General features: G+C 36.8%; 1 protein-coding gene across 2 annotated transcripts in view; it reads right to left on the bottom strand.

The window, feature by feature from the left end:
• LOC105385429 (A disintegrin and metalloproteinase with thrombospondin motifs 7) overlaps positions 1-17,424 on the bottom strand; it is a 92,378-nt gene that overhangs the window by 7,161 nt on the left and 67,793 nt on the right. For both annotated transcript variants that reach the window (XM_048628605.1, XM_048628606.1), the window contains exons 5-9: positions 13,813-14,424; positions 13,550-13,732; positions 13,181-13,434; positions 3,916-4,029; positions 339-485 (exon numbers count right to left, since the gene is read on the bottom strand). In XM_048628605.1, the coding sequence (XP_048484562.1) occupies positions 339-485; positions 3,916-4,029; positions 13,181-13,434; positions 13,550-13,732; positions 13,813-14,424 (1,310 nt within the window). The remainder of the gene's footprint in view (positions 1-338; positions 486-3,915; positions 4,030-13,180; positions 13,435-13,549; positions 13,733-13,812; positions 14,425-17,424) is intronic.

Below are 17,424 nucleotides of genomic sequence, written 5' to 3' on the forward strand. Positions count from 1 at the left end.
GTACCTACCTACTAGTACCTTTGTACCACACATACTTAGATATAGATTTTATCTTCAAAAGGCAGCATACTCGTGGGAGATAAATTAATCTACGCAAGTTAATCTAGTCTTAAATAAAAACCTATAAGTACGTATGGTACCAACAACTAAATCAACATTTTAATTGGATTCCCCCTTAAATAATCGCCTAAAGTTCAAATCACTGTAGGCTCCAAACCTCCATATCCCCAACCAATAAGAGTTCCACTACGTCCAAAAGCCCACTTTTACTCCCAGAATATTGGTATCACCATGGCCCTTATTAACTGCCAATTAAAGCCCAATTAAACCCCACTTACTCCAAGAATATAGTAACATCCCGCTTGCTGCACCGCGACCAGGCGACCTGCACAGTATCCGCCTCGAAGATGGGCGTCATGATGTGCAGAGTGGAGCCCTCGCGCCGGTGGCAGCCGATCTTCTCCGTGTCGTGGTAGAGCCCGAAACTGTAAGGGGAATTGGGGATGTGAAAGAAGATAGAGAATACTTAGGACATATGGAAAACAACACACAAAATTGTATGTAATTTATGATATTTGTAATATGTAAGTAATTTATGATATTTGCGTAGGCAAGGGCGGTTATTATATTGTATAATAGTCAGTTTTCTTTGGCCCAGATTGTACGATATAAGAAATCTCTAACAGTTGGGTAGCTGCTCGCCAAGCCAAAACAACCTGTCTTGGTCGGACGATGCTCACTTTGCAGTGGGGATGCGCTACCTAAAATTACAATAAGTATTTCAGGGAGTTAAGGCTGTGTTATTTATACCTAAATTTATTAATATATAACTATTATATTGCCTAGCCTAAATGGATTTCAATACTAGATGGTATATATCTACATTCATCCAAATATAAAACAAAATTTAATTATTAATACTGCAGCATGCAAACAAATGAATAATGTGCCTAATCTGTAATCAATTAGCCAGATAACAATCATGTTACCTTATAAACTGCCTTTGTTCAACCATAACAACATTATTATAAAGAAACAATGGCGCTAACGAGTAGGAATAGATACATTTATCTAATTTATCTCACGATTATCTTGTCCATATGCATATGAATTATGGTAAAATAATACTTTATCTATGGTAAAATTACTACCTTGTCAATAACATGGAGCGTGGAAATATTATATGTAGGAACATACATATTATATCTGAGCATACTTACATAAATAATTATTTTATTTATCATGCTATTCTGTTATTATTTATTAGCTTATTTTGCCATCTACATAGGTAAATTTATTAAACTACCGTTAAATACCCGTGTATTAACCTTATGAATAATTAATAAACTGCAAGTAAACACTAACTAAATTTTGAAGATTGGCTTTTTAAACTTAGGTTCTTACTTCCTAAACGTACAGTAGTTAAGTACTTAGATTGCTTATGTGTAGGTTGTAGGTTATACGAGTTTATTATATACCAACCTACTTTATTTTGTGAAATGTAGGTAAATAGGTAGGAACTTAATGGGAAGAAAATTTAATATTCCAGATAATTAAGTTTCAAGAAACGAGCCAGTCAACTCAACAACACCTATTTAATATGTCCATATAAGTTTATAAGTACAGTACTTGTGTATAAAATAGATGCTTATCATAGGAGCGACGTTCTAATCTTAATAGCTTTATTACTGCGTGCAAAAATCACGATCTTATCTGTATGTTTTTAATATCTGCCTTTTCTAATTATATCATAACTCCATTAGCATAGGGGAGGATAGCCTGAAACTATAGATATATCGATGCCATTAGTACGGACGTATTGGACATTGATTTACGAGTTAAACGGTTGGTCTATGATTTAATAACACCAGACAAAGTAAGGTAGGTAGGTTTTCCTAAAACTGAAAGAGCTAATGGTTGTTTGTATGCAATATTAAATTAAATTTAATATCTATCTATATATTTGTGTCAATGAGTTTGATTCAAAAAATTCTACTAAGTATAAAAGTCGTAAAACTTTTGTCACATTCCCCCACATATGTAACCGATTATCATGGCTCGTAAAAGTCTGCACAAAAATGTCGTAAATTTTCGGCTAATTGATAAACACGCGCCATAAAATAGTTCGAATTTTAATTTTAACGAGCTGTTTGAACTAAAACTTATCTGTTGGCTGAATACAATTAGACCATTGTCTCTCGTGATATGTTCTTGAAAAAAAGTAAAAAGAAAATGGCGCGTGTGGGTGTAGTACCTAGTGAGACTGAAATAGTGGGTGGGATGATAATGAAAGATGAAAGTCAATGCACTTTGAGTATTGTACTATGGCTGGTTGTTGCATTCATTCATAAGGAGGTGAATGAAGGCCTTTGCTAGCGACCGACGCTGTAGGTATGAGTTATGTAAACTTGCGTTGTTTGTTTTGCGAAACCTCTGGTGAAATGTAAACAATGTTTTTTTAATAGTTAGTGTCGTCTATTGATGGTCTGTGTAGGTCGAGGTCAACGCAAGTGGTTATCATATGGTTACAACCTCAGTATCCTCCCTGTTTCTAATTCTGATTCTCTGTATCTGTACAAGTAGACACTCAAAATGAAGCTTTTTATAAAAAAAAAACTACTGATAAATAGGTTTAGCAAAGTAAGGTTCCCCAACAAACTATCAAGCTTTCAACACTTTTAGCAGTGTCTGGCCTGGCCACAGTTACTACCGTAAGTCTGGCGGCCTTGTAAAATACCTACCTGCCTAATCTACAAGGATGACTCACTTGACGAAAGGGTTAGCAATAAAGTTTGAGCCAAATCTTTATGAACTTGTTAGGCAAGTACCTATCTACTATTACAATACAATACAGTAAATCATTCGTTTATTTTCAAACGATAGTTACCTACTTTCCACTTATAAGAATATCTATAGCTTGTTAACGTATGTCACGTATGTGTTTTCTTTGATGAAAACAAAGTGTTAAGATGTGTAATATTACATTAGTAAAATTTATGATTTGGTTTGTTTAAAATAGATTTCTATCTAACGCAAAATGTTTGAATCGGTTGCCGCGCACACCAAATTTAAATTGTACAGTTTTCTTTCAGTTTCAGATAAGTACCTATTATCTTACGTACATGACGTACCTACAACTGGTGATATAGGTAGGTAATCGTAATTAGCGTTTTGCATAATTTAAATAGTATATAATCATAAGTTTGACGATCATGGTTACCTAAATTCCTGTAAAAAAGGTTAATTTAAATCAAAGTAACAACCTAACATTATTCTTCTCTGATGACTGAAGATAATGCTTGATCGTCAATCGAACCTTTCTCATTTGATCGCCTATTAAATCGTTCATGGGTCGTTAAATCTTTTATTATTATGTATTTCCTATGTAGATTTATAGATTTTATAGTTATACTACAAAGGTTTCTATTTTGGGAGGTACGGCATAATCTGCATATTAGATACATTTTGATTTATGATTAAGTAAAAATATTAACCTTAATTGCAATTGTACTTCCTGTAATAAAGGAGCTTCAGTGCTACACGTTTCGTTGCATTGCATTTACAACGCGGCACCGCAAAGATTTCGCCTTGTGATTTTGCAAAATCACTTTTTTCACTGCTCCCGGGAAACTACAGCAACTAAGATGCTTGCTGATACATAGTAAAATGGTGGTCTTCCAACAGGGGTAGGTACACACACTCTTTTTCATACACTCGAAATTCTGTAGCACACGAGATATCTCAGTAGATTTAGAGAAATATTTTAAGTAATATGTCGTGTGTTGACATGATGTAGAGAGAGCGAAATTCAAGGTGCAGGGCTATTAACGCTCTCTTGACATCATCATCACAATACCTCTACATTCGTGAGTTACATAAACAAAAAAAAAGCATTTATAAGTAGGTAAGACTCACTTGTGTCCCAGCTCGTGCGTGATGGTGTGCGCCAGCATGATGCCGTTGTCTTCGTTGACGGAGCAGGACCGGTCCGGCTTGCACATGCCGGCCACGTGCGCCACGCCCAATGTGCTGCGGACAGACGAGGGGTTAGTTAGGACTAATTATAACTATCTACATAGGATACGCCTAGTGTGCTGTGGGCAGACGAGGGGTTACTTAGAACCAGGGTTGGCAATCTGTGGGAAATTCCCCAAACTGCGGGGAATCTCAAGTTTTTTGGGGATTGGCATTATGTGGGGAAAATGCGGGGATTTTAATATCATAATCATTTCTCTATTATATCTGTTTTAAATCCATTAGAAGCTCAATAGATCTAACTTAGAACAGTACAGGATAACGCCCAGGGTACTGCTTAAAAATGTGACAAAAGTTTTGCATCGTGCTCACTCACATCGCGCGGCTTCGAGGGCGAGCGTGTCGGAGAACTTTTGTCACATCTTGCGCCCTGTGCTAGGTCTTTAAGAAGAGGACGGGATAATAATATACAGTAGATGTCTCTAACGCGTATCCTATATCACAGCCAGCTTTACAACGATGTTGTTAGAAATTAGTGCAGACTTATGAGCGATTGCCTCTTTAGATCATTTTGTCTAACTTTACCTAAGTATAATACTGATAATGTACACGGTTGGTATTGGGGAGTTAATGTACTTAGAGGGAATGTAAGGCTTATTGTTGGTCACTTCTTAAGCCTATCAGCTATTATTAATTAAGTTCCTATCAACGCATTAATTTTGGTAATTGCCCATTTATTTAACTTTGTATAAAAATATTTTTATAAGGTCGTGCGTGGTACAAGAATAATGAAGATGATTATAGGATTCCGACATTAATTTGTGTTTAAGCATTAACTTTTTACACCTCCACATGTAGGTACCAGTGAATAATAATTTAATAGCATGAATACACTCCCATTATTCTATTATAACTAAATTATGAGCCATCAATAACGTTGGTAATAATCCTAATAATGATATTAAACCTTTATCAACTCGTTTCCTTATCCTCATAACAAGTTATGATTTTGTATTGACAGCTCGACAGAGTAAGCAGTTAAGCCCCTATAATACCTAATACCCATAGGTATAAGAAATAGAATTTGCTTCTGATATATGCATTTTGCTATTAAACTATAAAGTTTATTACCTTACCTTACCTACATATATCGGAATATTCGGAATCTAATCGACCAAGTTAATCTTTTTAAGACGACTTGGTGTTGGTACGTACCTAATAAATATATAAGTCTTACTTAATATCTTACAGGTAGGTATATACGCACACGAGAAATAAAAATGTCCCACTTGCCAAATGTCGGCACCAAATGACCCCAATTTTGTAAGGGAATATTAGCTGATTAAAGGGGCACATCTACAAAGGTTCCTCTCGACAGAGCGAAGTCAACTTCTCTCCCTCCAAGAAAAATAGAATAAAAATCCAATAGGAACTTCGATTATCCACGCACCATGCCCAATACCTATAGTACGGTGAGTACTTCGCGAGTATCGCAGACGCTTACAGGAATAGTGTTCTATAAATAGTGGGGCGCTGCCGGCAGCTGACTCACGCCTCTACCGTCTGTTTCCATGTCTACCGGCCACAGAGTAGCTAACTATGTTGTACCTACCGGTCACAGAGTAGCTTAACTACAGAGTAGCTGACGCACAGATAAGAAGTTAAAAAGTCCGCGGTAAAATTTTGATGTTGACGACAAACATCGTTGTTTTGCTATCTCTAAATAGCGTTTTATTCTTAATTCTTTGATTGGTGGAGTGGTGGAATCTTCAGTCTTGGTTTCTACTTAGATTAAGCCTTCTGATTCGTGAGTGTGTGGATTTTCACGGGCATAACTATGGAAGTAAAAAGTTAAGTACTTATATCGCTAGCCTCACTTATATTTCCAATAGTTGAATCTCAACAGTAATTAATATACGAGTAAAAGTTATTGAATGTTTAATAAACGAGATCAATTATTAAAATTGGATAACGGCTTGTTGACATGCATAAATCTTAATTTGCATGATGTCATCGATATGTTAACAAAAAATATTAATTTAACTATGGTACCTAAAGGTTGCTCTCAACATTTTTATTCTGTAAAAAAATGACTGAAAATATTGAAATAGGTTTTAAATCACTGCAGAAGCAAGAACACTTCCTGGAAATTTTCCCTTCTTCATATAATAATACCAAAGTTCGAGCATGCCGTATTTACGATTATGTTTGAAAGCTACAAAAAGAGTATTAAGTTTCAATTTTATTTACGACGTAGACAACTAAAAGTGGTGTTAAAAATCCGGGTCGAGAACTGTACCCGAGACAATAATTATTTCCGAAGGATTTATTCACTGTCACCTCTGTTATGAAAGGACAAAATTGGGCAGTTCTTCTTTTTAACCTACATAATGGATAAAAAATTATCCCGAATTTGAAAAAAATAACTTTAGCTTTTTGGTGAACTCTTATAATTTTTATGATAGCTACATTTCTATTCTATCGAAAAAGGTGGTTGGCCGCGAAGTTTAAGTATTTTTTCAAGATTTTCAGAACATAATACGTGGATAAGGCAAAGAAAATTACACCTTCGTCACAGAATCTTTTATTTTATTTTAACGAAATAGTCTTCGTCGATTAAAATGAAACTTTTTTGATACGTTAATAAACAGAATACCATTTTAGAAAACATATGAAAGAATGGATTTTTAGTTATAACAAAATATGTATTAAGTAGTTATTACCACTCTGTCACAATTTCAGCTAAAATGAAGCTTGTTTTTGCTATAAAAATTTTTTCGCTACTAATTACAGTAAAAAATTAACAGCATAGACGTTAACATCAATGACTAAATTTAATATGATTTTTCCAAAGTTGAACTATTTATAACATAACATATAAACGACAAAAAATAAGTTGACTACCAGGAGACACCAATCGTTACAGAGTGGTAAACGATGTGACATAGTTGTTATTCTATTAAATATGCGGCAGCGTTTTGGAATAAAACAGTTTTATTTAAAAATATTAATTTAGTAAGTTACATATAAATCATTATGGTTTCAAGTTAGTCAAAAAATTTACTGGAGATATCTTTATTATTAGTATAACTAATGAAATCACGCTTGAGAACCTCTGGAGAGTGAAATATCCGTATTTCAGGAACTTAAAGGACAAATTTGTTCCAACTACATAAAATAATGTTTTTCTGCACAATTAATATTTTCGGCAACCTAAAATTTAAGTAACATAATGAAAATTACGTAATTTGTTAAAGTTTTAATCAGCCATATTTCGAAAATACAGCAGTGGCTCTTAGAACTTGAAAAAAATACTCTTTCCTTTTTTAATTACCTTAGAAGCTGGAAGGACTTTAATGTTATCATCAAACATCCGATAAATCATTCTCCACCATATTAAACAGTCTACCACATTCATCGTCTGTTCTTGAGAACAATAGCACGAAATTAGCTTTTTCACTAACGAAACTTTTTATTAATGAAGCGCAAGTGTATTGGACGTTCTTTTCGCTTCGTACTTTAACCAAAACGTGTAGTTTCTCTTCAATTTTTCTTTGATGAATATTCTCAGGTTAGAGTGTTTGGTAAGAATGTGACAGATTTGTCGTGTGACAGAGGGGTAAAATGTGTTGCAAAGTCGATTAGCATTTAAACAGTAACATAAAGTGTAATATTCACATGTTGATTTCAAAGTAATTGTTATTACCAATGAGTAAATAACAAAATAATAATTTCATTGTATTTTATTTTAACAATTACCTACGTGACGAAGCTGTCGCCGAATAAACACACGCACCTCCTGTCACACTTTGCGGGTGGCCGATACGCGGTGTCTGGATCTCAAAGGGGAAATCTTACCAAGGGGAAAAGGAGACCTTAAACTCAGATCGATGGCAATAAGGACGAGTGGCTCAAACAAATATTTTAAATGGCAACCTACGTGACAGAATGTTACTACTAAAACATTAGGTAGTAAGAGACAAATTTTCAACAATTTTTTTAAATATTTCAGAAATCATTTAAAAATATATATTTTGTTTTACTAAATAGGTAATATCTTCTGGAGTTTAAATAAATTTTTATATTTTATGTTGTCATATATATTTTTTGTAACATTATCGAATATGCGCAGGATGAAGTGGCGGGAGACAGCCAAGATTCGTATGAAATACTCCTCTGTCACGCGGATTTACCACTCTGTAACGTAATTTTAAATACAAAAATATAAATTTATATTTTTGTAAACGTGCACAGCCGTAGTGTTTTTTGTACAATGCACGCTGAAATATAAATAAATAAATAAATATTTGTAAAACTCATGATTTTTTCTTCACAACTGATGGAGACTAAGTTATGTAGGTTAAAAAGAAGAACTGCCCAATTAATGGCGATTTATTGATTGAAAAATAAATGAGGTTCGTCGCGAGGCGGCTACGCGTTGATGTCTTTTGTATGGTGATAAAATGCACGTTAAAGTGAATCGAGCTTTCGGTTTAAATTTACATGTAAATCTGCAGTTTAAATGACATATTGGCGGATTAACGTTCTTTTTAACATAACGTCGGACACCTCTAGATTTCATCGTCGGAATGAGGCGCGGTCGCGGTGGTCCTGAGAATTTATTGTTCGAATTTTGAATTTGGTCCGAAAAATGTCCATTAGCCGCGCTTGGCCCACTGCCGCCGGCGCCGTGGCGAATATCCAGTGAAATTATTATGACTTCGGACGTAATGCCGTTTAGAGTTGCCGCGGCACGCCTTCATTTCAAGCCACTTAAATGAAAGTAGGCACATTTCTTTATGGTCCTTCGCTTATAATATTGTGGCTCATGAAGGAAAATAACAAATATTTTTTGTAATCAACCGTAACCAATAAAATTATAGTTGATGTTTTAGTATCTGCACCAGGTAATTTCATATTGAACCTTTTTGCATCTCTCCACAGGTTTAAAGTGCCTTCCTTAACTTTGACCATTTCCCTCTACTCGAACATCACACATCTCTAGTAGCTGTACTGAAGCTGACCTTGAATTGAACCTATTTAACCCTTCTAAGATACCTACCGTCCTCTATCCCTGTTAATGGACTCACAAGTTCAAATCGCGAAGCTTGTAAAAGCCGCCTCTCCCGTCACAACACACTTGATAATTGCATTCCTCTGCAGAGCAGTCAAAGAACACATTTAAATACCGGAACTGATAACAGTCGCGCGACACTCGAGCCCGAGACGGCTTGGCGACCACGACAAAATTAATCGCTCTTTTTATTTTCATTATCTGCGTTATTACAACCCAACCTTTTTAACGAGCCGCCTTGATCGAGCCGCTTGCTGTAATGATAATGTTTTTGCTCACGACAAAAAGTAGGGTGTGAAGCGCGGTCGTTAATTAATGGCGCTTATTATTTATTCCAGGAACAAATTTTATTTTGAATCGAAAGTCATATTAAGGCGGATTGCTGTTGCAGTTCCCACAGACTCATTATCGAGGTCACGAGGTCGCTGGCTGGAAAATGTAACTCTACGTTTTTAAAAACTTCAGCGTTTTATGGTTCACTATGATCTTTATGTTATAAGGAGACTGTTTATTATATTCTATTCTGTATCTAAGCAGCTTCGTTATAAAACCTACATCTTACTTACATCTTTTTTATTTCTTTATTTTGATATATCTAGATGTGCTGATTTATTCTCCTTCATCTTAGTCGAGAGCAATACGTAATACATTAGTTAAATAAATTCCAAATAAATAATTATTAGGTACTTATCACGAAGGCCGGCATTTAAACCCTGAATTTTAGTTACCGTCGCTCTATATGGAGACCGTTATAAGAAATCAAAAATCGAATGTTCCAAAATTATGATGCAATGCATCACATACGGCCTGCGCCGTGCACCGTTGGCTCAGAGGTCTTCCTTATTAAAGTTTTTCTCACGTTCGCCTTCAAGGGCCGTGTATTTTCAGTGCGGTCCGTTAAGCTCATTGTTTTCCATCTCTTCTCAGAAGTGTCGCTAGGGATGGGTGGTCGAAAGTTATCGATATCGGTGTTCAGGTTGATTATACTCGTCGAAATATAATAGGCCCGTTTGGACAGCTCGAAAATGTATGGGATGACAGCTGCTGGTGTCAAATCTAAATCATAAAAAATCTAAACAATAAGTAACTTTTAGTGCTTCAATAGTTCTTTTTTCTTTCAGCCGTAAAAAAATAAGCCAGATTATGTGTCTTTTTATGTATTTCATCAAGTAAATAGGAAATTTGTGTAGCTGTCCAAACGGGCCTATTATATTTCGACGACTATAAGAACAAATTTTCTTCAATATATGCATTATGCACCTAAGTTTATGTGTCAGAGGCAAAAAAGTATTTGTAAACGTGACTACCGAGGTCTGCTTGATTCATAAGTAAAATTAGAGAATGGGCAAATATTTCCGTTCTTAAAAATCATATTTGCAATCGTATTTTTTGACGGGAAATATTTTTGGAAAGGAAGAATTACATATTTAGTCGCATCCCTACGAGTCGCCCGACTACCCGTTTGTACCGTTCCGTAAACAGTGAGCTTCTTAGTGGCAATTATTATTGATTTTCGGAAGAGTTAGTGCATTTTATGTGCATTGAACGTTAGTTGACCATCTGTTTTAATGTGGTTTATAATTTGCTGCTTAGTTAATTATATTCATTCAGCCAAAATATTGATTTAGGATTTCCCGCATATGGACAAGTACATCATACAAATAACACGCCCTCCAAGTTTTGGATATCTACAATCAGCGGTTTATACTTTGCAGTAAAGTTTCCTGGTAGGTATCATTATTAGACTTTTGATTATATTCTGTGGTCAAGCCTATAAATACAATACACCAATTAGTATAATAGCAGGTTATAAAAACTTATATTAAGAGACCAGGAAGTACGCAGTAAAAAGATAAAGTCGGATGCGTAAAAAGCTAGGCCGTTGCTTGGAACGTTCGTTCCTTTGAAACGTGCAGTTTTGTGTAAATAACCCCAAATTATACCTGTAATGTACCTACCTATCGTGTTGCGTAAGATGTGACGTTGACCAGGTGCGGTGTATATTTATACTATTAAGGATATTGATAGTTGTTGCCGTGTAGCCATTACGTAGCCGGGCGGGACGAAAGAAAAAATCTGTTTAATTTTCTTCAATGCACACCGCGTAATTAATAACGCGCCGAAAACGAGATTTGCCGCGTAATAATACGACGCTTTATGGGCACATGTTTTTTTAAATAATTCTCGACAAAAACTCGCATAATACAGTGCTACGTACGAGTTCATACACGGCATCTTTGATGAGCCTGCTTGAGCATATTGCCGTTAGCGCTTTGCAAATATTGAGCAAAAATTATAATGAGGAGTCAACCTTAAATGGCAATTTTATTCAAGACCCGCTTTGGGGAAACTTGCCCATAATGCGTTGACTGAAAGTAGGTACATTTTCGAGTGTAATTGCGAACAAATTAGCATTTGCGAATCTGGCGTGTTGCGTAGGAGATAAAGCACGCAATTAGCGCATATCGGCGCGAGTACATGATGCGATGCGGCATGCTCCGAGGGTCGAGATTCGGTTGCGCGCGCGCAGACGCGCGGGAGCCAGTCAGACACGTAATTCTGATAATTTGTTTTGACATATTGCTTCATCGGTCGGCGAAAATGTTTATAGTTAACCTAGCTAGGTGAAGTTAACAAAAAATGCAGGCATTTCTAATTTAATGAAATGCTGTTAGTGTTAAAATATATCGCTGAAATATGCATATTTTAGCATCCAAAAAATACTAGTCGTATAACCGATAGAGTTTCGTAATGCTATGTTTAATGCCTACCCGCCTAATACAAAAGGTAAAAATATTCCATGCGTGACTGTTTAACTAAGGTGCTTGCACCCAAATGAATTTCATGTAAAATTACCTAAGCACTTATTTGCTCGCCTGTAATGGCCACTTAGCCACTGCAGAAAAAAACAAACACGGCCGTTTGTTCGATATTCAAATACGGACGCAGCTCACAGACTAAATAAATACAGAACCTTCTGTTCTGCGTATGTCGAGTACCTAAGTATTTGTTTCTACATTGTTTAAACTTGTGTCCATTTCGATTGCAACATTTGCAACCTGAAACGGCTGCGTTTGTTTACTAAACCTAATTGTTTATGAAGAGGTGCCGTTAAATATTGACTAGCAAATGTTTTCAATGTGTGCAAACGAGTTAAGTAACCAGCGTGTATAGAGTACCTATGTGTATCTAGAAATCGAGAGCGAATGCATTAAAGTCTGGCCAGTTATAGTGGTTATCTTTGGACAGTTCTCCTAGGATCCAGTCTGGAAGAGATCTATTTTAGAATATATTGCTCATCTCGCCATTTTGTTTATACTCACTGCTCAGGTACTTGGAATAGTAGCAAGCTGAAAAGCTTCAGCCATTGACCTAACATCTTAAAATCTGGTGTTCGTGAAAATTTTACAGGTCATCTAAAATCTAAGCAAACAGACTTCCTTGAACTTTCATATTAGATGTTATTATTACAAATACTTAGGTACATAATGGCCAGACGATATAATAATATTATTAGGCAGCCATAACTTACGAAACGTTTATAAAGATACCGAATATGTCAAGATTCCTCTCAACATTTTAAACCGCGACTGCCAATTCGATGAAATATGTTTTCCGATCTGCGGCCGGCCGTGATCCAAAAGATTCCGAATTGATTCGTTTACATGGTCCCCGGTAAATTACGACCTGTCAAAATGCGATTGACGTTTGAAGAGTGCAATGATTAATCGGACCTCATCTAAATTGAGTCGGTTATTCTCGGTCGGCACGCCTACTGTTAAACGTGGTCCAATTTGTGGGAATATGGGTCAGATTGCTTCGTAAATTAACAGTCCGATTTCGGATTTGATTGGTTTTGTAACCTGTAAGGCGTTGTCTTATTTGTTTAGGCTAATTGATTCTTCGACCTTCACGATACTATTGTTAAATACTACTGATACTAAGATCAAAATTAAATAAGTAATCTATGGATGTCTTGTATTAAGCAGGCATAGCCTGCATTTCTCATCAAATCGATACATTATCACAGTATATCCAGATATGCGGATTTCTGATCTTGGCCAATCTTAATCTACGAAAGGCTGTATAATTTTAAAAAGCCAAAAATATAGTAAAATATACATTGCGTACCTACAAGGAGTGTCGTTCTGGCTGCAGATATTCTCTCTGGTCACCAAGATGGCGACGTCATGGTGGTGAGGATTCGCATCGTCATCGGGATTCAGCTGGTGTTGCCACTTGCAGAACGAAGCCAGCGTTGTATCCGCATTCGTAGATACATCCAGCTCTGGACTCAGGTTGTGCATGTCTTCCACTAACGTTATCTTGACCACCACCACTTTGATGTAGTTCCCGATCGAAGGGTCCATATAGAGTGATGACACCTGCGTGGAGAGAATCCTGGTTTAACAAATGAAGGTGATAGGCAATTGCCGAAGATGAAGATGGCTTGAATCCTCCCGTACAAGCGTTTATAAAGAGGATCTTGGAAAGACTTACCATATTCATAATGGTCAGCAGATAGGTCTCGATGCTGCCCTTGTCGTGGAAGTCTGTCATGGACTTGTCGGCCACGAGCAAGACCTCCACGTGGCGGGGCTTGCTCACGGACCTGGTCGAGCGCCGCGGCTCCTCGAACTCTGGTCGGTGCGATAGCACGTGGTGATGTGGACGATGGTGCGTCTGGAAGAAGAAGAGGCCTTTAGAGCTTACTACTATTGGTACCTAACCTAAAGGCATTGCACTTCAGAAGATCTTCTTACCTTATCTAAAGTTCTATTGTGAAGTCTTTCATATTCTCTCTCGTGTAAGATTTTCTCTATCGGGTAAGGAGGCTGCTTGGTCGCGCAGTTCTTCGACCTCCTTCGTCTCCTCCTTCGTAATCGGTTTCGCCGTCTCTGTTCTTTCGTTAGTCTCTTTCTATTTCTTCTTCTGTTCTCTAAAGATTTGCTGCCTTCTATCGAATTGCTCGTCGACGTTGACACTGATGAGTTGGTGTGTACTCTTCTTTGTGCTAAAATTTGTTTCATTCTTAATTGTTGCTGTATGCGTCTGTACTCAGCAGGGTTGTGCCGCAGCTCCTTCCTTCTAGCCTCTAAATGCTCTCGTCGTTGTCTGTCGATCATCTCTTTGTTGTCTCGGTTTCGTCTGTTGTTTAGCCTCCTTGAGTTTTGTTTGTCATTGTAGCTCCTTCTCTCCGGTGCGTTCTGGTTGGTCCGCTCAGCCACCGACCGCTTCGCTCTGTGCCACGCCGCCACCTTGTCCACTGCCGATCGCTTGAACACAACATGTGGTCTCCCCTGAGACTTGTCTTCAGGTATTTGATCGGAGGGCTCGATCCAGTACTCACCGTGCTCCGTCCGCAACAATCCCGCCTGCGAACAAAAAGGAAAAATGAAGCCGGACAAGCTACAACAAAACTTATTCACGATGTGTTTGGAATCGAATACAAAGAAATAACAAGGGCCGGGTCGGGCCATAAAACGAACACAACAGTGTTCCAGGACATTCGCGGAACTTTATGGGACGTGTGAGATGCAGGAACTAGTTATTCTATAGTTTTACCGAGAATATTGTGTTACACGTAGGTGGCTCGCTAGTGTAGGGTTACAACAGAGCTAGGCTCGTTATGTCGCTGATTTACTTTGCGTAGTTCAGGCGCGTTGACTATAACTAGGTTGGATTCCGTTTACGTTTGATGGAAATCGCGCTCATATTTTACTGTTAGTGAAACGGCACGGTCATAAAACGTAGTCAAAGTCAAAAGTCAAAGTCAAAATTTTTTATTCATCGTACAAATATAAAATTTTCTGATGAACGTCAATTTTTACAAATTACTCTCCGTTCGGATAAGGGGGGGCTCTTTCTGTCTAAGGGCGGATTCGGCCAACGTCGAGTAAATTTTACTCTCGAGTAAAGTACCAGTTACTCGCGAGTAAGCAGGATTTTGCATTCTACCAAACCTGAAACCAAGATAACTAGCTTATCCCAAGAATAAAATGTTATACCGCCAAAATTGACCGTGTAACGAGCTTATCCGAGAGTAATTTTGTAATGGCGGCAGCACATCAGCTGATTAGAAAACCGTCATAATGACATTTAAACACATCTGTCAAAACATAAACAAAAGTACGTTAAAAGGCAAAGTCTCAGAATAACAACAGCGAATAAAATATTAAAACATAAACAATTTCATACTTTTATAATCCATTCAAACTAAGTTGGCATGTCATTTCTATTGCATGCTTTGAAACGCAGCTATTTTTATTTTAGTTGCATTACAGTTTCGTTCCTCGTTCATTCAATTTAATCATGGTATAACTTGGTAGAATGCAAATGTACTTATCCTAGATATTTACTCGCGTATAATTTTAATTCCGGTATAGTTATTCTCGTGTAACGTGATGTTTGGACGAATCCACTCTAAGGAGAAGAACGGAGGCAAGAAACTCCTGAGCCATCTTTTCAAAAAAAGACTTAAAACTAGTTGGTATACAATACATATAAGCTTAATTATTATTATTATAATAATATAATGTAGCTCTATGATAGTGTTGGGACACCGGCTAGCTCGTTAGGCGGTGCGATGTGGTCTGGGCTATGGTTAATTGGCCTCAGCTCGCTGTCTGGTCGCGACACGCACAGGATATCTCCGCCGCTATCGGGGAGATCGTCCGATCGCTTGTTAGTTATGTTTCCTGCCCACCCTCGCAGTGATCGCTTCCTATCTGATCTATCGGTTGACAGATATTATAACCACGATTTACGATGTTGTTGCAATATCTCCTGTGCGTGGAGGTATCTGGAGTACTCGAGGAGATAGCGCCGTGAGTCATTCGGCAACTATTTATTTTCTACTTTTACAAATAGAATTTGAATGAATGACTTTCTTCGAATCTAACTGATTTTATAGCCGTACGATATAGCGTTTATTTTTGTTGTATGGTCTTTTTATAGCTGTGATTATAAAAATGTTTTTACTTATCCAATTAGCAGTCTTTACCGAGGCATTAGAAAATGTTCAGTTTCTAAACTAACATCACTTAAGTGTACCGGTTTTTTGGACTCAGCATAGGCTCTAAAAATAAGTATACTTTTATGTTTACTTGTACTACATATACCTACTTGTTAGACGGAAGGTGATTGATAATCCGGATATAATCTATAGATTTAAGTTATATTTATCTTATTTTATCGCTAAATGTTCCTTTCGTTTAAATAACCGGTAAAAGGAGATTAACCTTCAAGTGTTTTAATTCGATAAAACGTATTTACAGTTTCAATATTTGTTTTGGTTATAACAATACTTGCATGGTTTGTTTTACCTACTAATTCATTAACGTTTTAAGCAAACGTTAGTCGTATGCTATTGGAATATAAATTATCTGGTAATTGCATAAATAACAAATATTATTGCTCAGTTATTTTTTTAAATAACAACAACCTTAACCAATGAATCTTGTATGTTGTACGTAAGTGCAAACTTGGTATATTTTAGCGAAATACCACATGGAACGAAATCGTCGGTAAACTTTGGCTTACTAATTCAATAAGCACTGTGATATTTAAACCAACTCATCAAATGTGTACACAAGGTCGATAATTGAGAATACCCACCTAAATACTCGTACAGACTGTCGAACCAGTCGGTCTGTCGCCTCATGACTTGGTATGGTGGATTTATAATATCTTAAAGAACCAATAAATTTATTTAAAAATAAACTCATATTAAATACATTTCGCATAGGAATAATTAGTTATTACGTAAAGGGTGGGAAAGTAAAGGTGCGTACCTATTGAACATTTTCTTATGATTTGATTGCACCATTCTTACTAAAGCATTGGTCCTCTATTACGCTTCCCTGATAATCCCAGTAGCCCCTAGCATTTATATTGATAGACTAAATCAGAACCTAGTGCTTTTCATGTTAAAATTCTTCAGTAATGGAATCTTAGTAAAAAGTCAACTAAAGCTAACGAAACTATAAGCGAAGCCAACATAAGCATAAGCAAACCACACAACATTAAACTTCCATCCATCGGTAATCGTAAAATCTTTATTGAAATTACATAAACATTTCTCATCCGAACATATTACGCCCTTGAACTATCTTGCTGGGTTCGTGATCCCATTAAGTATTGTCAGTGAGGATTTGTCTTATGATTATGACTATTATGTACTGTGGAAGACGCAACCGTAGCAATTTGAACCGTCTCTATTTCGAGAGTTGTACGAGTTAATTTTGACTGTAACTAAAGGGTCAAGCCAGTGTATGACTGTACTCAGGCAACTACATTTCGAGATAGATTGAAACGCGAGATACATTAATTGACGATGTTATCGCGGTGCTTTGTAACTCTGTTCAATGGCTTCA

The sequence above is a fragment of the Plutella xylostella genome, chromosome 21 (assembly GCF_932276165.1).
Source record: "Plutella xylostella chromosome 21, ilPluXylo3.1, whole genome shotgun sequence".
Classification (NCBI taxonomy): Eukaryota; Metazoa; Arthropoda; class Insecta; order Lepidoptera; family Plutellidae; genus Plutella; species Plutella xylostella.